Source organism: Mustela nigripes, chromosome 15 (assembly GCF_022355385.1).
Source record: "Mustela nigripes isolate SB6536 chromosome 15, MUSNIG.SB6536, whole genome shotgun sequence".
In the NCBI taxonomy this organism is placed as follows: domain Eukaryota; kingdom Metazoa; phylum Chordata; class Mammalia; order Carnivora; family Mustelidae; genus Mustela; species Mustela nigripes.
The window spans coordinates 27325948-27353574 of NC_081571.1; the positions used below are offsets into that span (position 1 = coordinate 27325948).

Consider the following 27627-nt stretch of genomic DNA (forward strand, 5'->3'; position numbering starts at 1 on the left):
ATGGCTTACACCCCCATGAAACCAGTCCTGCCTTTCAGATTGTATTATTTACACTCAGTCTAGCTGTTGGGTTTAAAATAAAAAAAAAAAAAGTTTTTTGTGATCACATTTAATTTTTTCAAAAAGCAAAGTACACACATGATCAGTTAAATAAAGTCAAAGAATAAAAAAATTAAGCGATTTGCTGTAAGTTATCAACCAGCAACTATTAATTCAGAGAAGGGAGAAAAGGAAACATTGGTGGAGTGTGTCTCCTATGTATCTGCCACTGGAGATTTGAAAATGACGCTTCATGTGGATGCGAGGATGAATGAAATAGGTGAAGGGGATTAAGAGTACATGTCTCCTGATGAGCACCGAAGTATTTATAGAACTATTGATCATACTGTACACCCGAAATTAATATAACATTATGTTAACTACATTGGAATTAAAACAAAATAAAAAATTAACAAAAAATTAAAATGACGCTTGCTGAACTCCAGCTAAGTAGGTGAACTAGAAGGATTTATGGGTTGGGGGCTCCCAGACACTATAACATAATCTTGTTTTAAAATAATCTCAAAGACTACTTGGAAGTGCTTTCCACCACTTAACTGGGGCCAGACCTCAGGCCTTTGGGAAGAGCCTGAGCCCGAGGGGGCAGGCTGGTCCCCGACCGGGAAGTCCACACCAAGAGCAGCAGGAGGGGGGTCTCGAAAGAATTGGGCCAGGAAGTGTTTGGTGAGGCAGGATGGAGCCTTGGGGGCGGAGCCGCAGCTGGGGCGGGGCCTCGGAGAAGGGACGCAGGGGGTGGGACCCGAAAGTGGGCGGGCCTTCTGGGGGCGGGGTCGAGACTGGGCGACCCCAAACGTGGGCTCCCGGCGGCCATGATGAGGCCCCGCCTTTCCGCGCCGCCTGGGTGCTGCTTGTTTTCCCCCTGCCACCAGTCGCCGAGGTAGGACTCTGTCGGGCTAGAACCCTGGGTATCCTTGGTTCGTCTGCGGCTCTGGCTGCACCCGGGACCCGGCGGGGCCTGGTCGGGGCTGGCGCTGAGGCCAGTGGCGAGGAGAGCAGGCTCGATCGCTGGAACTGGGGGCCGGCTCCCGATCGCGACCCAGAGACGCTGGAGGCCAAGGGCAGGGCGGCGAGGCCAGGATCTTGGCTGCAAGCGCAGGCCTCGGGCCGAATCTCTTTCCTTCCCTGAGCTTTCACATTGGTGTAACGCTGGGCGCTCGGGCCTGCGGTCTCCGAACCCGCTACGTTTATTTAGCTCTTTCCATTTTGCCCAGATTGTCCCGCCCTTTGACCCGATCGCCACCGCATGAAGTAGCTCTGTACCCAGTTTAGTGAAAAACAGAGCCCAGGGCGGTCGTAGCACTTGCGGGAGCGCGTTTCAGGCCCCCGGGAACCGGGGAAACCCGCACCTGCTCACGCACGTGCAAGCTCTTTGTTAGTCTGTTCGTGTTGTAAATGCTGTCCGAGTTCTGGTGGCGTCTGGAGGTCACTGCCTGATGGCGTCGCCGAGCGGACTGTGGGGGCATTCGAGGTTGCTGGAGTAATTATAACTAACATTTGTATGCGTAGATTGCAGTGTTATAATCGATAATAAATTAACTCACTTAGTCTCGGGAGCAACTCTGTCATATTATATTCCCATTTTATAGTTGGGGAATGAGTCATAGAAAGATTACCTAGCTTGTCTAAAGTCATGTAGTAGTAGTAGGTGGTGAAGCCAGAATTTGAAACTGGAGGGTCTGGCTCTAGAACCTCCTCTGAAACTGTTAACACCATGGCATTGAATAGAGCTGCCCAGTGGAAACATCCAGACTATCCTTGGATTCTGCATAATTGAGTTTGAGTTACTTAAGATAGTAGAACGTTTGGCCAGAAAAATAATGTGGGACCATTGGAGACAATTTTGAAAGCCAAGTTAAGGTGTTTGGTATTCATGGGTGCTATATTTTTCCTCCATGGTGGCTTAAAAATTTCTCAATGGACCAGCCATGTGAATTTTTATAAAGGAAAAGAGACACTGGCTTGAAACGGTTAAAATGTGACCAAAGTATATGTGGAGTTTTCTTCATCATTATCTTTCTGTCAGTTCTTCATAGTTTCAATTTTAGGAAGTTTCTATGGCATCACACCTGAAATAAAATTATAATTAGTTACCTTTCATTTCAGTGACTTTCATTCACATTAAATTTCATTTCAGTGACTTAGTGATTTTAAACCACTAGGTGAGTGGGATTCCTTCTACACCTATAGCAGCAGCTACAGCTTGGAGATGGCCAAGATTTCTCCTCTGCTGGTGTGCACAAGCTAACCACGTTTTTAATATTGACAATATACTTAACACCACTGAATTATACACTTGAAAATGGTTAGGTCAGTAAATTTTATATGTTTTTTATCACAATTTTTAAAAATCAAATAATAAGTCAAAATGACTTAACAATTGCATGTAGGCCACATTAGGCCTGAATATGTAATGTGTATAGGTATCCATTAAACGGTAAGCTTATGTGTATTAAAGCCCTCAGCTTCCATGCAGGATTGATTTTCGCGGGACATACAAGAGGCAAATGAAGTAGGAGCTGAAGTTCTAACTTCTTTTGTATAATTAGCATGGTGGCAGTCGGAATTCAAAGCAGTGGTAACTTTAAGAGATTTTACACATAGATTGGGCAAGACAGGCATGGATGAACAGAGAGGCAAGAAAAGGGAAGAAAAAAATGATTTGAAGGTGGGAGATAGACAATTTTAAATTTATTTTTTATTTTTATTTTTTGAGAGGCAGAGTGCGGGGAGGAGAGAGAGCATCTTAACTTAAGCAGGTTCCGGACCCAGTGCAGAGCCCTACATGGGGGTGGATCTCAGGACCCTGAAATAATGATCTGAGCCAAAATGGAGAGTGAATCAGCTGAAAGAGTGAAGAGCCGAAATCAACCAACTGAGCCACCCAGGTGCCCCCACACTTAGTTTTAGATGTGTTGAGTTTTACTAGCTGGTGGCATATCTTGGTAAAAGGGTGTAGCAAGACCTTTGAATTCTGGCACTAATGCATGAGCATGATTGGGTCTAGAGATGCAGATTTCAGTTCTTCCACTTAGGAAATGTGGTTGAAACATAGGGAATGGGAGTTAGGGAAGGAGTGCATGCGAAGAGAAAAGGAAAGGGAGATGGGAGGAGTAGAAGAACCCAGATCATAAGTTTTCTGTGAAGAGAGGATTTGAACAGAGATGCGATGGTCAGCAGGGCCATAATCCAATGATGCTGGGGAGACCTGTGTAGGTTATAAGAGCTGGTGGAGTGAGACCCCTGAAAGTGAAGAAATGGGTCAAAGTCCAAGGAGTCAGGAAGAATGGGAACAAAACACAGAAAGAGACAGACACCTTCTGGGGCTCATCAAAAGAAAAAAAAAAAGAATGGGTGAATATCTGTGTTCTCAGATTTCTGGAAGAGGATGGCATTTAGCCTGAATAAGGAAAGAAAAGAAAAACTAAGATTTTTGACAAGTTGGCCTTCTGGGGGAATAAATGCTTCATGAATAAAGATGGATTTCTCTTTAATAGTATTTACCTGATTGGCTTGGCAGTGCACTTGAGAAAACCTTTCTTCTCTGAAAAATACTGCTGTTCATTTCATTGACTTCTCTAGAAAAATTGTGTAACACCCGCTGTCATTATGAAGTCATTATTTGTTTTTGTTTGGGGTTTTTCTTGAGAAAGGGATTTGTTTGGGGTTTTGCTGTTCTGCCCCACTCTTTCAGTCCATTTCTCCTACAAAATATCCAAGAACCGAAATAAGACATCCGACAGACAAATGATAGTGACAGGCTTTCATATGTACTAAGTTTCTATTTCTTACAGTGTCGCAGCAGTCCCTTCAGTGTCGTTCATAAGCCCTCTCATTTTTCTCAGCAGTTCATCCTTTCTAGCCTGCCAGCCCAGCAGTTCTGAAGTCCTGTTCTTTTCCCTCTTTTCTCCCTGCACGACCTGTTCCATCTGCATGTCTTAGCCAGACAGCTCAAGGCTTTCTGTTTCTCTCTACTCTTCTAGCCCCTAGAACAGGAACAAAACTCCTGTTTTGTTCCCCCTCAGCGGTTGATTATATTTCATACTAATAAATGACACTTGAAAAATTTTTTTCTGTTTAATTAAAAAGGAAAAAACCCCACAGCTTTCTTTTTTTTTCTTTTCTTAAAGATTTTATTTATTTATTTGACAGACCGAGATCACAAGTAGGCAGAGAGGCAGGCGGAGAGAGAGGAAGGGAAGCAGGCTCCCGGCTGAGCAGAGAGCCCGATGCTGGGCTCCATCCCAGGACCCTGAGATCATGACCTGAGCTGAAGGCAGAGTCTTAACCCACTGAGCCACCCTGGCGCGCCCCCCCCCCAACTTTCTTCATAGGGATCTTAGTCCAGCAGAAGTTTTTGACAGAATGACCTGCCTTGTGTCAAAATAGGTTCTCAAGGTAGTTAGATTAGGGGCTGAGATAATGGAGTGATGCTGTTCCCTCAGCTTTTGCCACGCTGCCTTAGCCAGGGTAAAGATAAGCAAATGTCTCTGCTCAGAATGTGTTGTGCCCTGCACGTGTCTGTGTAACCTGTGTTGTGAAAAGTATGTCCTGTTTATAAGCCACTTGGTCTTAACTTTTTTTATTTTTTCAGGATCATCTATCCTTTGGTACAGGCAAATAAAGCAAATAGCAATTGATCAGGTAAATTTAAGTTTTATTTCTTAGGTGTTACTTTGACAGTTGGATGAAAAAGCTAATAACTTGCTTTAAAATATGTTATTTTTCACATAGAAAAATTTTAATGAAGAAAGTAGTCACCTCGTATGTTATTTCATATATCATTTTGTGTCTAGTTCTTAGCTCATGTCATATTTTTATTGAGTGTGTGTTAAGTTTTTTCTTGATTTGTAATCAAAGGTCCTTTCTAAAATGGGTGATTAGAGGGGGAAAAGCTTCAAAATCTTTGATTTCATTTTTTTCAGCTTGTTCTATCAGTTGAACACACAGCATTTTAAATTGGTTTTCTCTGACCAAATGGGGAGTATTTGATTTTGAATTTTAATTAAAACACATTAAAAAAGTAGAAGTAGACTAATGCTTTACTAAAAAAGATAAATAACAAAGCATAGAACAGAAAAGATGAAGGACAAGCTGATTTTTAAAACTTTCACATAGTTGGTAGTCAGAAGTGAATAACATAAATTATTCATTAATTCAACAAATAATTATTAGTTATCTCTTAGGTGCTAGATATATACTCAGTGTGCCATGGCTTGGGAAAGCAGACATATCCCTTACTAAAATTAAGAAAATAGGACTAATTTAGCAAAAAATTTCTATTCCTTCGTCTCATGTAAATATGTTAAAATTACATGTGTGTGTTCGTGAATTATTTAAGCCAGGATCATGAGCAAGAATAGCTGAAGTTTATAATAATTAGTCACCTGTGTAAGCAGTTTGTTACGAATTGATCTCTTACAGATTAAATGCATAAACCTGTGAATAGAAGGTAATTTCTCTGTAATCGTAAGCCCTAATCCTATGAATTTAATAGGATTTTAATAGTCCCTCTCAGAGCATCTAAAGAAGAGAATATGTAAAGACCCTCCAAAGAAGCAGAAGAGCACAGCAGTGAAAAGTAGGGGCTCTGATGTCAGGCTTCCTGGCTCAAATCCCAGCTTTCCAATGCAAAGCTAAATATTTAGATTTACTGAGTATTTAGTATTTAGATTTACTGAGGAACTTACTAAAATGTAGGCTTGAAACTAATCTTATTTAGAATTTCGCAAAGACATTTCCAAGATTAACTTTTTAAGATTATTGTTATGTATTTTTTTAAAGTAACCCTAACACCACAACTGGTCAATACACTGTTACTGAGAATGTCAGTAGAAATTGTGTGGAACTTATTCGTAGAGAAGACCACAAGAGTGGTAATACCTGTCCATAGTGTCTGAGGATTTTTCTATTTCGTGTGTACGACTAACTGATTTATAATAAGGAGGGGAAGAGAATCCTTCCTGAGGGATACACATCAGAAACAGGCTGGTTCCTCTTTGCTAAGCAGGCACTTCTGGTAAGGATAGTTTACTGACCTTTTTTTGTATTATTAAAAATTAATAAAGAGTGGTATTTTAGCATTCACCTTTAAAATTATTTATGAACATTTAAAAGATTTGTCTCAGAGAAAAGAATTACCAGACTTCAAAATTTCCCATCGATAAGCTACACTTTTAATTCACCAATGTTTTACTTGTCGGTTCATTTTAAAAGGAGAGTTATTGAATCTAAAAGTTGGGCATCACTTTCTCAGAAACACTCTTATAGCACAAGGAATTCCATCTGGGTGCACATATAGCTAAATGGTGATCACAGTGTAGATGCCCAATAAATGTTACCACTTCTTGTTACCAAATCATTATGGTGACATCATTTTCTTCCCATTTTAAAAAATCAGCAATAATGAGTAAGACGAATTCTTTGATTCCTTTGCTACAGTTGACAGGTAAACTATTAACAGTTTTTGATCTTCTGAGCTATAGTAGTTAATTAGTATATATTCTCCCTCTTTCTGAAAAGAATTTGGGGTAGTCCACAAAAAGAAAAAGCTTGTTACACTACTGGATAAATTAGTATTGACATACTAAAGTTTCCTAAAATGCATAACAAGCATAAGTGTGTACACGAAAGTGAGTCAGTTTCTTAATGTTATTTATCAGGAAAAATTAGCAAGTGAAAAAAATAGTCTCAGTAGAAAACAGTTGTATGTTGGGTAATTCATCTCAAAACAGTTTTGTTTCAAAATTTTCAGGAACGAATATTCTAGAAATTAATGAGATTAATCTTTACTAATAAAGGAAGAATGGCATTGAAGGAGATTTCCAGCAACAAGTGCTTTGAAGGGTTGCAGAAAGTTTTTGAACATGACAGGTAACTACCAAGAAGATAAAATTTTAGGTATCTCTCGTTCTGCTTCCATCTATTTGATTTCTTAAATAGACCCATGGAAGATAATTGTTATACACATTACCATTTACATGGAAAAATACCTGTGGTTTTTATCAAAATTACCTCGTGATATTAATGATTATAGTAAGGTATTAATGGCAAAGAACAAATTAAAGATACGGTACATTTCAGTCTCCACGAACAAACATGTGATACAAGATCTTTAGGATTTATTTTTTATAAAACTGTGTTATTTCACACATCTCTTTATAAACAAAAGCAGTTTTTCTTTTAGTAATATTGGTGCTACATTGGGAGTATTATATTTGTTCTTTTAATTTATCTCCCCTCCACCCCCAAATATGTGCCATGCACAGCAAAGACCCAGGTTGGTTAATAGATCAGTATGCTAATTTGGCCCTATTTTTTCTTCAAGGGCCAAGGTATATTCCTTAAATGTTGATGGAATTACTGATTTTGGACATTAAATCACTTATTTTATGTTTCTGTCTTTAACCAGTGAGAGGCATTGTTTTTTTGTCATTAAAATTGAATTTATTAAGTAAATTAATAAATTTATTAAATTAATTAATAATTATTAAATTTTATTAAAATTAATTTATTAATTAAATTAAAAAATTTTGGTTGTTAAAATTACAGTGTTGAACTGAGCTGCAAAATGAAATTTGGTATCTACTTACCACCAAAGGCAGAAACTGAAAAATGCCCTGCACTGTATTGGCTGTCTGGTAAGTGTTACACATTTGAGTTTTAGGAAGGAGTTCCTTTTTCTTTTTAACGGCCTTATCTTACTCTTTTATCTTGACTTACTGGTGTGCTTGCTGAGCCATTTGTAAAAGACGTTAGGAGCCACTTACAGTCTACTCTTACTTTATCCTGAGAATAATTTCAGACCTACTGAATTATATTTATTTCACTTCTTTTAAAATTAAACCAAGTAATTTAATAGAGAATAGAAAACTCTGGACTCAATAGCAAGAGCTTCGAAAAGTTAATTGGTACTTAGCTAAGAATTTCTGAAGTTTGTAGAGATTTTACCACTCAAATAGAACAATATTAGGTAAAACCAGAATACCCCTGATACGCTAATTAGAAACTGTAGACAGGTAACTTCTTATAGTCTTCTCTAGCATGTTTTAATTGGACTCCATCAGTCTTCTCTGGTAACAGTCAGGAAAATCACAGAAGAACACTAAAGCTTCTTAATCAGTGGTGAATATTAAAGACTGTAGAGTGAATTATGAGAGAGTTAGTTTTTGCCACCAGTAGTTTGAAGCTATCTGATAATTTTTTCACCAAACATTTTTGGCATTTTATCTTTAGAAGCAAACATAAGGAGAGACTTGATAGATACCAAATTATGTCATAGAGTACTATTTGTGTTACTTTAAAATTGCTTATAGCTTGGATTTTAATAAATCCTCTCTTATGTGTGCTTTACCAAGGAAAAGCCCCAAATACCAGTCATTTAAAATGAGAATAAACATTTCTTTTTTTTTTTTAAAGATTTTATTTATTTATTTGACAGAGAGAGATCACAAGTAGATGGAGAGGCAGGCAGAGAGAGAGAGAGAGAGAGAGAGAGAGAGGGAAGCAGGCTCCCTGCTGAGCAGAGAGCCTGATGCGGGACTCGATCCCAGGACCCTGAGATCATGACCTGAGCCGAAGGCAGCGGCTTAACCCACTGAGCCACCCAGGCGCCCCTAAACATTTCATTTTAAAAGGTAAAAATTTTTTTAAAATAAAAAATAAAAATAAATAAAAGGTACATTGAGTATCTATCTGATTGTTACCAACAACCCACTTCTGTGATTGAAAAAAGCAAACTGGTTTTGCAGGAAGAGCATTGGGTATTGCCAAAAGTAACAAGAACAAAAGTGCATGCTTGTTTTAGAAACAGTATTGTGTAACTGATGGTGGCCTTCAAAGTCATGTAATCTGTAGAATAGGTAACGGTTTCACAGGCCTCAAGAATTTATGTATTGACCAGTATCACGTGACAGAGTGAACAAGTTTTCTGACTTACAGCCCAATGCTGTATTTAATCTTCTCACTGTTCTTTGTGCATGTGGTTCCTGGTGACAGCTGCTGGAATCCTTTCTCCTGGCTCTAAGTATAATAACCTAGATCAGAAGTACCAGGATATTGTGTAAGAGGTACTAGAATAATAAGACCTATCTTCTGAGCTTTGTGAGTAAAAAACAGAATTTGTGTTTGTTTATATCACATGACAGGACAGTTTCCATAGTGAGATTCTGAAGAACATAGACCTTGGAACCTAAGGCTTGATTTTCTTAAAAAAAAAAAAAAAAAATTAAGGTTGTCAGACTATATACACTTGAGAAATAATAGCAAAAGAATTTCAGGATATTAATTTCCTGATAAGGTGAAGGAAAACAATGGCAGAGAGACTGACCTCAATTGTTATATTTCTAAAATTACTAAGGTAACTGAATTAAAGCTTCCAAACTGAAATTCTAAAAGATGGTCCTGATGGCATGGTTTGCATCTCCCAAGTCAAGGTGACCATCAGAGCAGCCCTTCCTTAGCCATATACCCAAGAGAATTGAAAATATGTGTCCATATAAAAACTTGTACAAAAATGTCCATATATTACGTTATACATTATTTAAAATAGCAAAAAAGTGGAAACAAACCAAAGGTCTGTCAACTAACTAAATAAGTAACGTGTGGTATAGCCACACAGTGGAATTACTGCTCAACAACAAAAAGTAATGAAGTCCTCACAGATGCAACATGCATCATGGGTGAACCTTGAAACCATGCTAGATGAAAGAAGCCATCCACAGAGAGATGACATAGTGTTAAATTCCACTTATGTGAAATGTCCAAAACAAACATCCATAAAGTCTAATTACCTAGGGCTGAGGAGGCAGGGATTAGGAGAAAATAGGAAGTGACAGCTGATGGGTATGGGTTTTCTTTTTGGGGTGATAGAAATGTTCTAAAATTAGATAGCGGTAGTGTTCCATAATAGTCAGTATTCCAACAGCCGTGCAGCCGTACACTTCACATGGATGAATAGTATGGCTTCTGAATTCTACCTCAGTAAACTGTTAGCCAAAAAATCCCCAAAGCTCTTCATATAAAGTAAGCTTAGTTGATAAAGATTAGTATACTAATACTAATATTAATTAGTAACCCTCTTTATATTTTTGAGAGTAATTCTGCTAGTAGAATTATCTTCATTTCTATGAGTCTGCAGTTCATTTCCTAATACCTTCATCAAGGAATTTGTGTTTTGACTAGGAAAAAAAGATGAATTTTTCTCTGGTTGCTAAACATTTACATTTCCCAAGTGTAAGACACTGTGCACTGGGTCTGAGACATGACTCAAGGCTTTTTACATTATCACATTTAGTCCTCATAGACATGCTATGAGATAATCATAACAATATTATCCCCATTTTACAAATGAAAGAACTGAGGCTCAGAATATTCAAGTTACCTGCCTGATTTTGGTTAGCCAGTAAGTGAGTTACAAATCTAGAACCAGATCCTGTCTGAAATCCAAAACCCATTCTTGTTACCCTTTTACCTTGCCTCTGAATACATTTACACTAAGGTCATCAAGACCACTGACCTTTTATCAGTATTTGGGGTAGTTCTTCATCATGATGAGGCATCTGTATCTCTGGAAGATGCACTAGGAAGGAACATTATGGACAACCAAGGACTTTGTTCTCCTGCCAGGACTCATGAAAGTATGTGCATCCTAACTTTAAACGTGAACACTTCATCCAGTGATACTTGTAACTTTGTATCTTGTAATCATGTATTAATTTAGTCTTCACTAGCAACCATTTCATCAGGCCCTGGCTGGCCGCTAGGGGATAAATGGAAACTATAAAAGTGTCTCATAGTTAATTCATACTGCATTGTGCATACTAGTAAGCTTTGATATCACTAATTATCAGATGTAGGGGGATATTTAGCATTGGCCACTGGGAAAAGGGTGTTGGGTTATGTGATACTTAGCTCATCCATCTATTGCTGGTTTATTCTTGGCCTTTCTGTAATGAGAGGATTCAGTCGTCTCATTAGGTATTAGGCAATACCTAGGGAAAAAGGCAGAAATAGCTGAAAATTTAAGGAAGGTATGTGGTGACCATTTCTCCTTAAAATAGCAAGGAATACAGAGATGATCAAGCTGAATTTTGTTGCTGAGGACTACTCATACATAAAAAAATAAAAATTGAGTCATTTACAGTATTATGATGACTTATCATGAATATTTATGTTTCGATGCAGGAATAGTGACGTGTTTCATTAGCATGTTTGACAACACTCCACTAGGCTTGAGAGCACATTGGCTTCCACACCATATTGCCATTCCACAGTTTGAAAATTTCTGAATTCCCAAATATCTCTGGTCCTAAGGATTTCGATAACTGAAACTTTAGTGAGTAACTTTGAAAGGACAGCTGTGGGAGCATTTAACGTAAGATAGTTTTCTTAGATTAATATTATTGTAAATTTTATGAGAAAGGGAACTTTATCGTCTCCTTTAGAATTATTATTTTTTTATTTTTTAAAGATTTTATTTATTCATTTATTTGAGAGAGAGAGAGAGCACAAGCAAGCAGAGAGAGAGAGGAGGAAGCAGGCTCCCCTCTGAGCAGGGAGCCCGATATGGGGCTCAATCCCAGGACCCTGAGATCACGACCCTAGCCGAAGGCAGAGGCTTTAACCCACTGAGCCACCCAGGCGCCCCTAGAATTATTTTTTTTAAGAAGTGTTTTAATAATACCAAATGAGCTTATTTTCCTGCATTATAAAAGGTTTACATCTTATAAACCATTCACAGGGTAGCATGAGATAACACTATTTCTGATCCTCAGGTTTGACTTGCACAGAGCAGAATTTTATATCAAAGGCTGGTTATCAGCAAGCTGCCTCCGAACATGGCCTCATCATCATTGCTCCAGATACCAGCCCTCGTAAGTGTTCTCAGTCCAGAGATCCTTTGTAGAAATACCAATCTTTCAGACTAAGTCATAAGTGGTATAATGTAATATTGCCTTATTTTTTATTTATTTTATTTTTTGGCTACTATCTCTATTAATCTTTCAAATGATATCAGTACTCTAAAATACCATGCTTTATATTTTCCTCACTGTGAATCTTGCTTATGACATCACTCTTATGAGAGTTTTTTTGCTATTCCCATTTTGTAGATTAAGACACTGCAAAACAGACTGAGCAGCTTAGTTAATATATCATATTGGCACTAGTGCCAAAATGCATAAAAATATTTCTATTCCATAGGTTAACTCTCTTGTCGCATAAAAATTATGGTCTTTTCTCATCTGCTCACCAGACAGCTTAATGTGTATTGGTTTTAATATAAATAACTAGCATGCTTACCTTAGAGAGATGAAACTATCAAATATTTGAGAGCTCAGTCCATTAGAGAGTTAGAACTTACATTGTGACCCTAGAAGTCTCAGGAAATATAATTTATTAAGTGGGAGCTAAAATTATCTGGAAGATAAGTGGCTGGCCTTCGGAAGTAGTGCATTTCCTTCACAGGACATATACACCAATGCAAGACTTATCTCATTAGAAATGTGATAAAAAATTTAATTCTGAATAGCATCAGAATATTAAATGCCTAGGAATAAACTTGTAAAATGCGAAGATTTATTTTTTTAAAGAAATATAAAATTTGCTAACCGTCCTAAACGAAGACTTTAATGAATGGAAAAATGCCATGTTCGTGGATGAGTGTACTGAATATCATGAAGAGGTCATTTTCCTGAAACTACATATTACTGTAATTCTATTAATAGTCCTGATAGTTGGCTTTTTAACCACCTGCAAGCATATAAAATAAAACCTAATAAATTTTTAAAGATTATAAGAAAATCCCACTGAGGGATGAATAAATAGGGGAAATATAATGGAATGATTCCAAAGTTCATAGGAAGTGTTTTCAGTGCAAGATAGTGATCTGAGCACAAGCATTTGTCTCCCTTCCCTTCTAAGAGAAAAGAAGTTTTGGTAATAGTGGGGGGTCCTCAGGGAAGGAATCTCAACACATTTTAGAAGAATAGAGAGAGGGTATAATCCTTCGACAGGTAAACAGTGAAGAAGCAGATATTCAGAATACATAGGGGAGGGCACTTCATCAGCAAAGAAAGCCAGCGTGCCTGACCTTAGTAAAGTGAATTCTCTGGCCTGGAAGGGTATTCCCTCTCGCACCTTATTGGCTAGAACTAGTCACGTGGTCCCATTCAGGGACAAGAGGGCCAGGGCATATGTGCCCCAAAAGGCAGAGAATTGCAATATTTGGTGAACAGCTCAAATACAAATGAACTGTCAGGTTCATTTAAAAGAGTGTTACTAAACGTGGAGTAGATGAGACCACAGGATATGTCCTTGCTAGGGGGCTGCAGTATTAAAGGAGAAGATGAGAGCTGGGACTTCGGCACCGGTGCTGGATTTTATGTGGATGCCACTGAAGATCCTTGGAAGACTAACTACAGAATGTACTCTTATGTAACTGAGGAGGTAATTTCATTGTATTTATTAATCGACGATTTCCAGTAGTTTGGTCCCTCTAGTCCTGAGAATTTTAAACCAGGGTATGGAACTGGTGAATCTATTTGGTACAGATTTATTGATTATGTTAGTGAACATTCCAAAGTTTCCTTGTATGGTAATCTTATTTACTATGGTTTAAATTAATATTAAGTACAATTTTAAAGAGGGTAATAATTATATTGATACCTATGTACACTACCCAGAGTATACACAGAAAACAATATATGAAAAAACTCTAGCGGCTGGTTTATTCAGACATATTTTATACTGATTAACCAAAGCTTATTTAGAAAGGGTAAAGGTAAATATTGCTTCTGTTAATAATATTTTTGTACAGTTTGTTCATTTTTCTAAGTTTTATTATTTTAATTATTAATATGTATACCATAAAAACCCAGAAACAATAATATAAAATTTTTTTAATTTTTTATTTATTATAAACATATATTTTTATCCCCAGGGGTACAGGTCTGTGAATCGCCAGGTTTACACACTTCACAGAACTAATAATATAAAATTTTAATCACACATTATTCCATGCCCCAAATAATAACTATGTCTTGGTATATTCTAGGCTTTTTTTTGTATGACCAGTTTTCATACAGTTGTAAAATTTTTTCATCTTGTTCTTTTTTTTTAGTTGTATAAAATAGATAATTTTGAGTACTCTACTTGTAACATAGCCATAATAATTGCATAATATTCTGTCATATGTCATACTTTAGTTTTCCCTAATGTAGGATGTTTACATATTTACATATATTTCTTATCACAATAAATTTTACTACAATGACTGTATGTATAATTCTTTTTCCCTATGGACTTTTCCCTTAGAATAGATGTCAGGAAATGAAATTACTAGACCAAAAGTTAAGACATTTTTAAAGGCTCTTTCTGCATCATCCTCTTTAATTTGCTTTCTGAGGATTCCTTTTTTCCAATGATATATTAATAATCCTTCTCTACCTGAGATTTTTTTTTCATCTTTATTAGCTCATAGTATTTTGGGACTGTGATTTGGAAGTGTTAATTGTGTAATTATTTTATATGACTTTGAAAAAGTCTAAACTTGTTTCTTTCATACCTTTTGTCACACTATTAAATTCTCTCCAGCTTCCCCGGCTCATAAATGCCAATTTTCCAGTGGACCCCCAAAGGATGTCTATTTTTGGCCACTCCATGGGAGGCCATGGAGCTCTGATTTGTGCTTTGAAGAATCCTGGAAAGTACAAAGTAAGATTACCGAAGCTTTCAGTGACAAGTATTTCTCTTGGGTAATAGAAGTCAGGAACTTTCGAAGAGTGAAATTAAGATACTGTTATTTTATAGTACTGGGACTAAACTTTCCTAGCGTTGGGAGTTTCAAGGAGCTATAAGGGAAGAGTATAAAATTTGACCACACAATTCTATGCTCCAGAATCAGAAGTATAGGAATTCTATCACAGTTGGTCTACTAGAAATATGATAAAACAATTTTTGTTGCTTCTATTCAAACTGTAGTCTTCTAGGCTTTTTTTTTTTTTTTTTTTTTTTTTTTTCATAAAGTTGACTTTGATTTTCTGAGGTAGAAGAAGATATTCATGATTTGTAACAGTTTAATTATTCTCTCTTCTCATTGCCTCTGATGAAAATTGGATTGCAGCTTAACTGGAAAATAACACTCAGTCTTTCCATTCATTTATTTTAAACTATGTAGCTTTTCTTTTTGTTGTTTAAAGAAGCCAAGTTGGAATAGCCACCATATGTAAAATGTCCTCCTGGGCAGGGCTGCCTACAGTCATGTTGAAAAAGGAAACGATGAAATAGTGATAATCTCAGGATTGCGTCTGTCTTTAACATCCCAGGACTATCAGATAGCTCAAGATTTCTTTAATGCACGTCTTAGCCATTTCAGGTGTGTCCTTGAGAAATGACAGTATTTCTTAGAGCAGTTTCTTATTGTGGCACCAGATATTTTTCTCTTAGTAGGCATTATTATAAAGTTGAGCTAATTCATGTCTTGACAGTAGGTTTTTAAATTAAGGCCTTATTTTCTATTTTTTTGTACATAAGGCAATTAGTTTATTACATCCAAGGGAGAAAATCAGATTTGGTTGTTTTTTGTCCTTTAAAAAAGGTAGTAGACATTGATAAACACATACTTTGATAAGCGCTCTGAAACTGAACGTTTCCATCTCTGCCACTTATCCAGTGAAAAACAGGACTGCATAGAACACAAACATTTAAGGGCTTTGCTCAGTGCTTTCTTGGCCCTGCTTAAGAGAAATAATGTGTGTCTGATTTAATAACATGTTCACAAAGGTGGTTATAAACGGTTCTGTAGTATTACTCATTAATTTTAGGTGGAAAAAGTGAGTAGAAAAAATACAAACTTGTGTTTGTGTCTTATTTAATAAAAATGTAAGGTATTGCTTTACAGTCTGTGGGCACATATGGCTAATTAGCTCTTAACGGAACACACACAAGCTGTATAATGGAGAGGCCTGCAATCTGAGTGCTTCATCTAGCCAACAGAAAATTGTTCACAGGGAAGTTTTCATGGCAAGTCAGTTTATAAGCAAGATGCAAATGAACTTCTGAGTTTTTAAGTAAGTTGCAAATGTTCTTTTTTTTTTTTTTGCAAAATATAACTTGTTTTTAAATTTCCTTTCTTTCTGAAGTCTGTGTCGGCATTTGCTCCCATTTGCAACCCAGTGCTCTGTCCTTGGGGCAAAAAAGCCTTTAGTGGATATTTGGGAACAGATCAAAGTAAATGGAAGGTAGGTACTGGGATGGCTGTCTTCATACTCATTCTTAGGTTTTCAAACCTGTGAAAAATCTACACACCACAGACATTATATTCCTAACTCACTGAAAGATCCAGAGCTAAAATAATTAACAAAAGCATATACATAGAACGATATCAACAACAAAAAAGCACTATTTTCTAGTTGTATTGAATTGTGGTGGATGTTCCGAAACTACATTCTTTTTTCTGAGAGTGATTAATGTTTATGTTTGTTTCTAAATTAACATTGCCAGAAAATACCACATTTTATTGCTGACTTTAGAATTTGCCTCTTATTAACCATGTACACAGGAAGCATGCGTCCTAGCCTTTTAATTATTTCACATATCTCTTTCAAAATCCAGCATGTCTCAGATTTGGATTTTAAATTCCAGGCTTTAAAGTCTTTAAAAATAGATGCTGTGTGATGTATATTTATGTGCGCATTCCCAATAGCAAGATTGCTTTTTCAAGCAGGGGACCAGATGCTTCAAAATGAAAATTTAAAAAATGGCTCTTTCTCTCGAGACCTGTTTGACTTTTGTGCAGAAATGCAAACATCACCAAGAGTTTGAATATTTTGCAAATGCATGCATTCATCATGTGCATGTTAACAAGTAGAAAATACTTGAGTGGAAGGAAGAAAAAGGCTTTTCTGTCCTACTGTTGTGTGTTCAGGGTCATTCACACATGGATCCTAATTTTATTTAAGATGGGTCATTAAAATTCTTACAAATTGGAGGGTTAATCTTTAGTCACCACACTAGAATTCTATTTCGTGTAGGCTTAGATTTGTAGGGGCACCTGGGTGGCTCAGTGGGTTGAAGCCTCTGCCTTTGCTCGGGTCATGATCCCAGGGACCCAGGATCAAGCCCCACATCCGGCTCTCTGCTCAGCAGGGAACCTGCTTCCTCCTCTCTCTGCCTACTTGTGATCTCTGTCTGTCAAATAAATAAAATATTTTTTTAAAAAAGTTTTATTATGTTTAGATTTGTATTATAGTGGAAGAATGCAGGAAGTGATTACTGTTACGTATTTTGTGAGCTGACAGTGCACGCACTTGGGTGTTTAGGGTCCTTACCACTGTGCAGAGCCTGTGTGGAGTTTGCAATGTTAGGTCACGAAGGTGATAACCTTTCTCCTTCACGTGGGGCTTAGGTTCTGATGGGAGTTGGGTAAAAGACCAACTGGTGGGGTCATTGGGTGGCTCATTCAAGCGTCTGACTTGTGATTTCAGCTCAGGTCATGATCTCATGGATTATGGGTATAGCCCTGCATTGGGTTCCCCACTCGGCAAGGAGTATTCTTGGGATTCTCTCTGTCCCTTTGCTTGAACTTCTTCTCTCACTCTCTGTCTGTCAAATAATAAATAAATCTAAAAAAAAGGAGAAGAAAAAGAAAAAGATGAACTGGTTGGAAGAAAGGAGGGGAGAGGTAGAGGCACAGGTAACCTCTAAAGAAATCTAATTATATAATTTTTCTCTAAGGGACAGTTGATTTTACCATCTTAATTATGTTGCATTTAGGCTGTCATTTAAATTACTGTTGAAATAAGGAGGCCATGCAGAAGTATGAAATCACGGAACTTAGCACTAGTTGGACTTTATAGATCCCCTTCCATTGTCTCCTTATAAATAGTTTAAAGAAAGCAAGTCTTAAAAAAGCAGAATACTTTAGAAGGGAAATCTGGGGTTTTGCCTGTCTTATTTGGTGCATAGAAGTTATGGGTACTGAATATATATTAATAATCAAGAATACTTAAAGGTGGATGGTAAAATATACACTTGTATCTAGTGGCAGCTCTTCAGATAACAAATGTGAGGAGCTGTTTATATGATTCAGATTATTTAAATTAAATCTTCCTGAAAGCTCACCGGGACAGCAGACATTTGGTGCTGTTCAACAGACCACAGAAGAGAAGGCTGAATGTATTTAAGTCTGGAATTAGAGCCAAAAAGAAGAGGCGACAAAATAGACTATTTGAAATCGAAAATATCTGGAAATAGAAAAAGATATAAATAAATAAGTTAGAAGAAATAGTCAATTTGTGGAGGGATTTATAAAGATACAAAATTACAATTTTGTTTTTGTTCTTTTTGGAGTGGAGAGGTGATTAAGAACCTCAAAGGTTTAGAAGAAAAAAGTTTATTCTGTGAAGAGTGCTGAGATACAGAATTCTTGCCACTGGCCCAGGACTGCTTAGAAGTAAAGAAGAGGCTGTTAGTGTGGGGCCTAGATTTCTGAAGACCTTATAAATAAAAACCAGGCAAGACAAGAAAGCATTTTTCAGATTTAATCATCCTTAGAGCTTAAATAACGTTAAATTTCTATTTGGTTTTACTGCAGTCTATTTTAAAGAACATCTTTCTGGGCACTTTCAAATTTATTTTTCAATATTTTTCTTTTTCTAGGCTTATGATGCTACCCACCTTGTGAAGTCCTACCCAGGTTCCCAGCTGGACATACTGATTGATCAAGGGAAAGATGACCAGTTCCTTACAGATGGACAGTTACTACCTGATAACTTCATAGCTGCCTGTACGGAAAAGAAAGTCCCTGTTGTTTTTAGACTACAAGAGGCAAGTACTAGGAAACCTCAGCTTGTTCTAAGTAACTATAAGACAGAACTCCAGGGGTGCCTGGATGGCTCAGTCAGTTAAGCATCTGACTCTGGATTTCAGCTCAGGTTATGATCTCAGGGTTGTGACATCAAGCCCCATGTCTGGCTTGTGCTCAGCTCCAAGTCGGCTTGAGATTCTCCCTCTCCTTTGCACCCCCCTCCCCGCACTCACTCATTCCCTTTTTCTAAATAAATAAATAAATAAGCAAGATTCCACAATACTTTATATTTCAGAATTTGAAAAGCTACCTCTAGTAAGGAATTTTTTAATTATAACAAGACACTTAAAGTGAAAGCCTTCTTACTAACCTATGATCACATCCCACAGAAAGAGGAAAGCTTTCAGAAGTGAAAAGTATTTATAATTTTTTGTCCCACCATAGAACCAGTGAAAAACAAGAAGCTTCATGCTTGAATATGACTTCAAGAGCTTTACTGGCTGTGTCTGTCTTGACACAGAGCTGTTTACACAGTAAATAGCAAGTAGAACCTTCTATCTTAATTACTCTTCACTTTATATACACATCTTAGCCTCAGGAGCTGTGAACTGTTTGTCTCAGGAACACTTAGGCACTTTATACTGTTTGAGTTAGTTGCTAATCTATCCATTGTGATGCTTGGCATTTTTTGTGGTTTAAGAATAATTACTGAATTTCAATTGGTTTGTAAGTTTTCTTTGACTAAAAGACTCTTGACTCTCTACTACTTACGTACCTCAATGCTAAATCGTTAAATTAAAGAAATTCTACTTCTAGTTTTTTAAAATTCCTTATTCCCAAGCTTTGGAATATAATATAAACAAAATATTTCAGGATGAAAAAGTGAACACTGTAAATTACAAATGATTATGATTTTAAAAAACATTTTATTCATGTTCTAGGATACTGTGTCAGGCACATTTATCTAAAATGTATAATTATGATATATGTCCAGCTAAATCTAGGTCAGTGTGTAGAGTGGTACATTTTGGTTTACAAAAAACGTTTTCACAGCATTAGCTCATTTTATCTTTATGGGACCAAATGAGCGACCATTGCTGTCCTGTCTATCTGGGGTGGTTTTTTTTTTTGTTTGTTTCTTTTCCTCAACATTTTTATTGTGTCAGAATTCTATACATAAAATTTACCACCTTAGCTTTTTTAAAAAAAGGGTTTTGTATGTTTATTTGGGCGTGGGGAAAGAGCACAAGCAGGAGCAGGGGTAAGGGGAGAGGAACAGGGAAAATCCTCAGACTCCCCTCTGAGCACAGAGCCCCACAGGGCTCCATCCCAGGATCCTGAAATCATGACCTGAGCAGAAATCAAGAGTTAGTTGCTTAAGAAATCAAGAGTTAGTTGCTTAACTAACTGAGCCCCCCAGGTGCCCCTCCGTCTTAACTATTTTTAAGTGTACACATCTGTGCTACTAAATATATTCATAATGTTCAGCCATCACCACCATCCATCTTCATAACTTTTTATTTTGTAAAATTGAAACTTTATACCTGTAAACACTAATTTCTGTTCCTTCTTCCCTGCTCCAACGTTTGGCAACCATCATTCCACTTTCTCTGTAAATCTGACTACTCTTAAGTATCTCATATAAGTGGAATGACACAGTTGTTTTTATAACTTTCTTTTTAGATTGTTCATTGTTAGTCTATAAAAATGTGGCTGATTTTTGTGTGTTGCTTTTGTACCTTACTACTTTAGAATCCTCAGGGTTTCTGCGTATAAGATCATATCACCTATGAACAGAGATGATTTTATAGGTTTCCAGATTGTATGCCTTTTATGTCTTTTTCTTGCCCCCCTGTTCTAGCTAGGACTTCTAGTACTATGTTGAACAGAAGTAGCAAAAGTGGCACCTTGTCTTGTTCCTGATCTTAGAGGAAAGGCTTTCAGTGTTTCCCCATTAAGTGTGATGTTTGCCGTAGGTTTGCATATATGGCTCCTCTCTGTGTATTTTATAGGCTCAGAAAAGTATTAATGTATCTAAGGTCACACAGCTAGTTTACAGTAGAACCAGAATTGGAAGCAAGATCATTTAAATGGGAATTCATGTCCTCCTGTGATCAGTCTAACCATTCCCAAGCAAGGTGAAGCAGTGTTCCTGAGGAGCATGGAATTCGCTAACACAAGGAGAATTCATATATAACCTGCAGTCTAACTTACACAACAAATCACAGCAGTCTCCCTATTTTTTTTAATTCCCCTAATATTTTGATCAAGTAAATAATATACATATTATATATAATAATATGTAAGATTACGTATATAAGATTATATATAATTATATATTATATATAAGATTATATGTATAATAAAATAATAAAATTTAATTTCCCTAATATTTTGATCATGTAAATAACACACACATATATATTTATTTACATATATGTTTACATGTATATATAATATTTACATGTATATGTGTGTGTGTATATAGATCATGTGGGAAAATATGTCAAAAACCAATATATTAAATTTATCTTATTTTCTCTGAGTGTCCATCTTTAAGTAATAGTATTTTCTTAGGTTAATTTAAACACTTACCAGAATTACAGGTTTTTAGTCAATAACCAACTTTGAGAAATCCACATACAAATTTGATGATGAAGTAGTGTGTTATAACTACATTAACGATAGCTATACGTAATGTAATAAACCGTGTTTCTTTCCGAGTTGTCTCTTGGCACCAGCAGTGTTGGATGCCTCTTCCTCCCCTGAGGCGGTGCCAGGAAATTCTGTTGTTACTACCAACAATCAAGTTTTAGCCTGCCAGCAAAGACTGAAAGATCTCTGGAGTTTGTTATAAAATCAGCATCGAAGTAAAATACTGATGAAATTCTTTGAGGGAAACAAAATAAATCAACTTATTTATATCTGAAATGCTTATATCCTAAGCAACTTAAAAAACACAGCTGGGTGTATTTAATGAGTCAAGACAAAACATTCAGTTCTAAAAAAAAAAAAAGTGGGACAGTATTGAAATTACCAGTCACAATCTTTAGGTCAGACAGTTTGTTGTTCACTTTTCCTTCCAGCAAGTACAGGTTAAGAGCAAACCACACTGTCCAAAGTTGGAATTGAATGAGCAACTGAGTAGACATGACTGGGCATGGCTCTGGAGAGGCTGCCTTTAAGTTTTTCAGACCAGCTTTGACTGACTTCAGATGACCTCAGGTCTGAGAGTCGTATCTGCCATATCATTGACATATAAGTACAATAGAACTGTTTTTCCTTATGAAATAGGAGCAGTAGGGGCACCTGGGTGGCTCAGTGGGTTAAAGCCTCTGTCTTCGGCTCAGGTCATGATCCCAGGGTCCTGGGATCAAGCCCCACATCAGGCTCCTTGCTTGGCAGGGGTCCTGCTTCTCCCTCAGCTCTTTTGCCTCTCTGCCTACTTGTGATCTCTGTCAAATAAATAAATAAAATCTTTAAAAAAAAGAAATGGGAGTGGTGAAGCATTAAGTAGACTGAGAAAAACAGGGACTATATGTGAACTAAGGAGGAAGATCGAGAATTATTATAATCATGTACATGACTTACCAACTTGATTTATTTACCTCTTTTTGGAGTTAAGTGCTCACCGCCTATTTTTATACTCTACTGTCCGAAAAATAATTGAGAGGTAACTGTGGTGCATAGGGATATTTGTCTGTTACCTCATAGAATGTTACTTTTCCTGTTTTGGCTTCAGCAAACCTAAATTGAAAAAGCACTAGACAGCAGAATTCTGATAGCATTCAAAGATCAGATCTTACTTCGAAGCCTCATATGTCTTATTTCCAGTTAATTGAAGTTACATTGTGAGGAAGAGATTTCAGTGACCTGACAGAAACTTCCAGAAACAACACTGAAGCAAGGCTATCCCTCCTCTTCAAGTCTCAGGCCCTTTTCGAAGACTCAGAGACTGTTTTGGCCGCTGTAACACGTGTTAGAGAATAGTAGGAACATGGCTGAGAATTCTAGAAGTGCAAGGATCTCATGTGTCCCTGTGTGCTCCTGCTTAGCGCAGTCACCCAGCACATAGACTCTCAGGATGTGCTTATGAAATAAACAAGTGAGCACCTTTCAGGGGTCTTCTTTGTATCCTGAAAAAACTAAATAACCTAAGGATTCATATCGGAGCTTTTCTAACTGGGTCTAGAAAAAGTTGGGGGAAAACGTGGTTTGTTAGAGTAAGTGTTCATCATACTGCTGAGGCACTGCTGCTTTTTTTGAGAGCTGAGGGAAGATTGAAAGAATGTGTTCATTTATTTTTATACTCTAAGAGAGTTTGCTACTGATGATTTTTCCATTTAAAGTGGGAGGTACAAGACCAAACCAAGGCTCCCTTAAGGGTCAGTGAATCTATGGAATTGCACAAGCTGCTTAGCAAACACAGCATACCAGCTCAAAGAAGTCAGTTAAAGGACCTTAACCCATGTAATAATATCAATAAATAGAACAGGAGAACCAATCAAGAATGACAAAATTAGCTCAAATTATATAAGCATCTTTTAGGCCAGTAGTTTAATGTGTTCTCCTGCCTTTAAGTTGACATTTTAAAAACTTGGGGTGCTTCAGTGGCTCAGTCAGTTGGGCGTCTGACTCTGATTTCAGCTCAGGTCATGATCTCAGGATTAAGAGGTCAAGCCCCCAATGGGCACTGTGCTCAGTGGGGAATCTGAGTTCTCTCTCTCTCTCCTTTTGCCCCACCCCCTGCTCACGTAACGCATGCGCACTCTCTTAAAAAAAAATCTTTCTCAGTATGTTAGGATAGGCCATTTGCTATTTTATCGTAAAAGTGGATCTTCTGTTAAATATCACTCTGGAAGTTATGGACAATGGCTTTGTATCTTAGATAAAAATATACCATAATCTTGGAGTACACTCCTGAGAGCTCAAAATTATAACTTTGTTTTATCCTGGGACTTCTCTAATAAAATAACAATAATAAATAATAACTAGAATAGTCGTAGCTATCCCTTGTGTGCCTGAAACTGTGCACTACATTAAACTGTGAAACTACATAAGGTTGGCAGACTCGGTCACGTTAGGGACTGTCGTGCACAGGTGTGGGGGCAGGATCCACATTTCATTGTGTTTTGGAAGGAGGCTGCCCCCAAATTACCTGGAGTTTAACCCCTTTAGGTTCTTCCCACCTTCATTTTTTATTTTTCCTTTGAAAGTGTCTTCATATACTCAGAGGACACCCCAAGGAAGCATCTCCTCTCCATTTATTTAGATGTGATTTTTATTAACCAGATAGTATAAGATGTGTTTATTACATTTTCTCTCTGTTTCAGAATAATTTTCAAAATAGTTAACTGACTTTACCCAGTGTGGTTTATTGCTAAGGGATGTCAGGGTTTGATGAATTATTCCTTTTTCCTTGAATAAAGATGCGATATGCTTTTCTTGTGTAGGAGGTGAAATTCCTAAGTAGACTTACGATGGCTGTGTTTGATTTCCCAAACAATGTTTAACCATTTTGGTGGATTTTTGCTCTTTCTCTGTATTGTCTTTGTTTGCTTTTTTTGTATTTTAATATTTTCCATCTTACCGATGTTAGTGTGTTTCTTCTGTGAGTTGAAACCTCTTGCTTATGTTCCTGACTTCTTTAAAGAATTTTTTTTTTTTTTTTTTTTTTTTTTGACAGAGATCACAAGTAGGCAGAGAGGCAGGCAGAGAAAGAGGAGGAAGCAGGCTCCCTGCTGAGCAGAGAGCCCGATGTGGGGCTCGATCCCAGGACCCTGGGATCATGACCTGAGCCGAAGGCAGAGGCTTTAACCCGCTGAGCCACCCAGGCGCCCCGTACCTGACTTCTTTAAGTTATTTTATTCCTTGTTGATAAGATCACCTGTTTATACTGTACATTTAGCTGATGTGTTATTTCCTCTCTTTGCATATTATTAATGGCAGCATCCAGAAACTAGACTATGCCGTGTTTCTTTTTCTTTCTGTTTTTGCTGTTCTTGTAGTGTTCAGTGAAAATGTTGAAGTACAAGTACTTATAAGCTTGATTTTGATTATAAACCTTCCTCATGCTGTAATAATTTCAGGATTTACAAGAAATTCAAGTGACTTGAGAGATATATTTAACATCCTTAATATCGATGTTTCTGACTGGTAAATATCTTACCATTTCTTTCTTTTGTCTTCTAGGGTTATGATCATAGCTACTACTTCATTGCAACCTTTATTACCGATCACATCAGACATCATGCAAAATACCTGAATGCATGAAAAACTTCAGATAAGAAAATTTGTTCGAGATTATACAAAATTTGCTCAAGATTATAGAAAGGGAAAAATGATTTCAAGACATTGATTTCATAGTGCTAAAAATGCATCATTCCATAGTTGAATCACTTTATGGATAAATATGTAAAACCTGCTTATGATTTAAAAGTTATCCTACCAGTGTTTGTATGGGAAATATTTAATATTTTACAGCTTTGTCAAGGTCATTTGAAAATCATTGTTGTATTAACCTCAAACCACAGAACATATGAATATAATCCCATTTTAATCTTAGAATACTAACTCAGGAACAGGTGTTAGAAGTAATTTAGCCTAAACCCCACACTTTGCCAGACTTGAAGTCTGTGAAAGCATGGTCTGTCTTCATTACGTTCACTGTTAGATCTCTAAGTGGTTAGCAACTACTTGGCTTTTAATAGGCATTTAATAACTATGTCTTGTTAAATAAGGAAGTAGGCTCAGAAAGGTTAAGTAAATTCCCCATCATTACACATTTATTTGTGAGACAGCTAAGATTAGAAGTCAGGTTTCCTAAACCCATTCCACTGAAATTTCTTATCTCTTCAACCAAACAGATTTATGGACCTTGATTTCTGGAATCTCCTAAGAGACAAGAATTAAACAATAAGATTCAATCTGAAAATAGCTATATAAGGAAAGTTGTTTCATATGTTACTGTAAACACAGTATTTTCCTTCAGTTACACGGAGAAATTTAGTTTGGTGAGTGCACCAAGAATAGTAACCAGTCTCTGTAAGTACCCTATTGTGTTCCTTTAAGAACTTAATGAATAAACTTTTGAACCTGATGCAGTCTGATTATTTTAAAAAGATTTTTCTGTTAGAGACGCATGAAGATTATACACTTTTTAAGTTTTAATTCATGTAGTTAACATAAGAGTGCTATATTAGTTTCAGGTGTGCAATATAGATTCAACACATCCATCTGTTACTCAGGGCTCATCAAGATTAGCGTATTCATCTAGTTCACAAAGATTATACAAATTAAACATTCAATAAGACTGTCTATTGTAAAATAATTGAAGAAGCCATCAGATTCTTAAAGCTATAAAATTAGTACTATTTATTTATTTAATATATTTTTTAAGATTTTATTTATATTTATTTGACAGACAGAGATCACAAGTAGGCAGAGAGGCAGGCAGAGTGAGAGGAGAGAGGAGGAAGCAGGCTCCCTGCTGAGCAGAGAGCCCATGACCTGAGCTGAAAGCAGAGGCTTTAACCCACTGAGCCACCCAGGCGCCGCAAAATTGGTACTATTTAAATGTGAATTAGATTGTACTAAAATTTTTTCAATCAGTTCTACTGAAATATCAGGAGTTTGAGCCCTAGTTGGGCTACACACAAAATGGTTCCAGTCTTAACAGTCTCATGTCCTCTAATAAGGAAGACCATTTAATTTGCGAATTTTGTGCATGTTGTTATTAACTCCTTTGTAAAGAAAAGCAGTTGTGTACTTCTAAGATCACCATATGGCAGATTCAATCAGAAAAGCTGAACTTGCAGGAGATAGTATATATTAGCGCTTTTTTTTTTTTTTTTTACAAGGAATTGGCTTATATGAATGTGGGGGCTGTATAAACAATCTAAAATGCATTGGGCAGGCCAACAGAAAGTTTCGTGACAGGATGGGACACCACAGGTACGAGCTGAGGCTATTGCCCACCGGTGGGATTTCCTATGGAGCAAGCTTTAGCCTTGTTTTTAAGGCCTAATTGGGTGAGAACCACTGTATTCAAGATAATCTTCCTTATTTGAAATCAGTTGATTAGGGACTTTAATTATATCTGCAAAATCCAGTAATAGCAATACCTAGATTAGTGTTTTAATAACTGGGAGTTATACCCTGCCAAGCTGGCACAACATTTTAAGAAAATTTTTGCTTTGCCCATTTGCAGGGAAATGCAAAAACATTTAAATACTCAATAAAGGGCACCTGGGTGGCTCAGTGGGATAAGCCATTGCTTAACCAGAGAGCCGCATCGGGCTCTGCTCAGCAGGGAGCCTGCTTCCCTTCCTCTCTCTCTGCCGGTCTCTCTGCCTACTTGTGATCTCGGTCAAATAAATAAATAAAATCTTTTTAAAAATAAATAAATAAATACTCAGTAAATAATTGCCAACACATAGGCAGTGATAACTCTAATAAAGACAAAGGCTTTCGGGGCACCTGGGTGTCTCAGTGGGTTAAGTTTCTGCCTTGGGCTCAGGTCAGGATCTCAGGTTCCTGGATGGAGCTCTCTGCTCAGTGGGGAGCCTGCTTCTCCCCCTCTCTCTCTGCCTGCCTCTGCCTACCTGTGATCTCTGTATGACAAATAAATAAAAAAGAAAAAAAAAAAAGACAAAGGCTTTCAATTTCAACACAGAACTGGCTGTCAAGGATATATATATAGGAAGCCAGTAAATTAAAGCTTGCTATTGGGCTGCAAAGACTAGCCTGGGAGGGGTGAATTCTTA

The 27627-nt window shown here is 37.1% G+C and overlaps 1 protein-coding gene across 5 annotated transcripts; it reads left to right on the forward strand.

Annotated features, from left to right (window-relative positions):
* Window positions 1–798: 798 nt before the first annotated feature.
* ESD (esterase D) lies at window positions 799–25961 on the forward strand. 5 transcript variants are annotated; one of them, XM_059377679.1, is made up of 11 exons: window positions 799–937; window positions 2780–2945; window positions 4652–4701; window positions 6812–6930; window positions 7609–7697; window positions 11832–11930; window positions 13379–13503; window positions 14650–14769; window positions 16197–16295; window positions 18715–18882; window positions 25055–25961. In XM_059377679.1, exons 4-11 carry the CDS (start codon window positions 6833–6835, stop codon window positions 25133–25135), a joined length of 879 nt encoding a protein of 292 aa, XP_059233662.1. In that variant the 5' UTR covers window positions 799–937; window positions 2780–2945; window positions 4652–4701; window positions 6812–6832; the 3' UTR covers window positions 25136–25961. The 5 variants fall into 5 exon arrangements, with proteins under 5 accessions (XP_059233662.1, XP_059233665.1, XP_059233666.1 ...); XM_059377682.1 differs by having other exon boundaries at window positions 6858–6930; XM_059377683.1 differs by lacking the exon at window positions 2780–2945 and having other exon boundaries at window positions 6812–6957.
* The last annotated feature ends 1666 nt before the right edge of the window (window positions 25962–27627 follow it).

What these genes read in the sequence shown, in the direction of transcription:
- ESD (XM_059377679.1), top strand. Translation starts at nt 6,833, where the DNA reads ATGAGATTAATCTTTACTAATAAAGGAAGAATGGCATTGAAGGAGATT. An exon ending in AAAGTTTTTGAACATGACAG is followed by an intron (nt 6,931 to 7,608) that starts GTAACTACCAAG and finishes TTAAAATTACAG; the next exon opens with TGTTGAACTGAGCTGCAAAA. An exon ending in TGCACTGTATTGGCTGTCTG is followed by an intron (nt 7,698 to 11,831) that starts GTAAGTGTTACA and finishes TCTGATCCTCAG; the next exon opens with GTTTGACTTGCACAGAGCAG.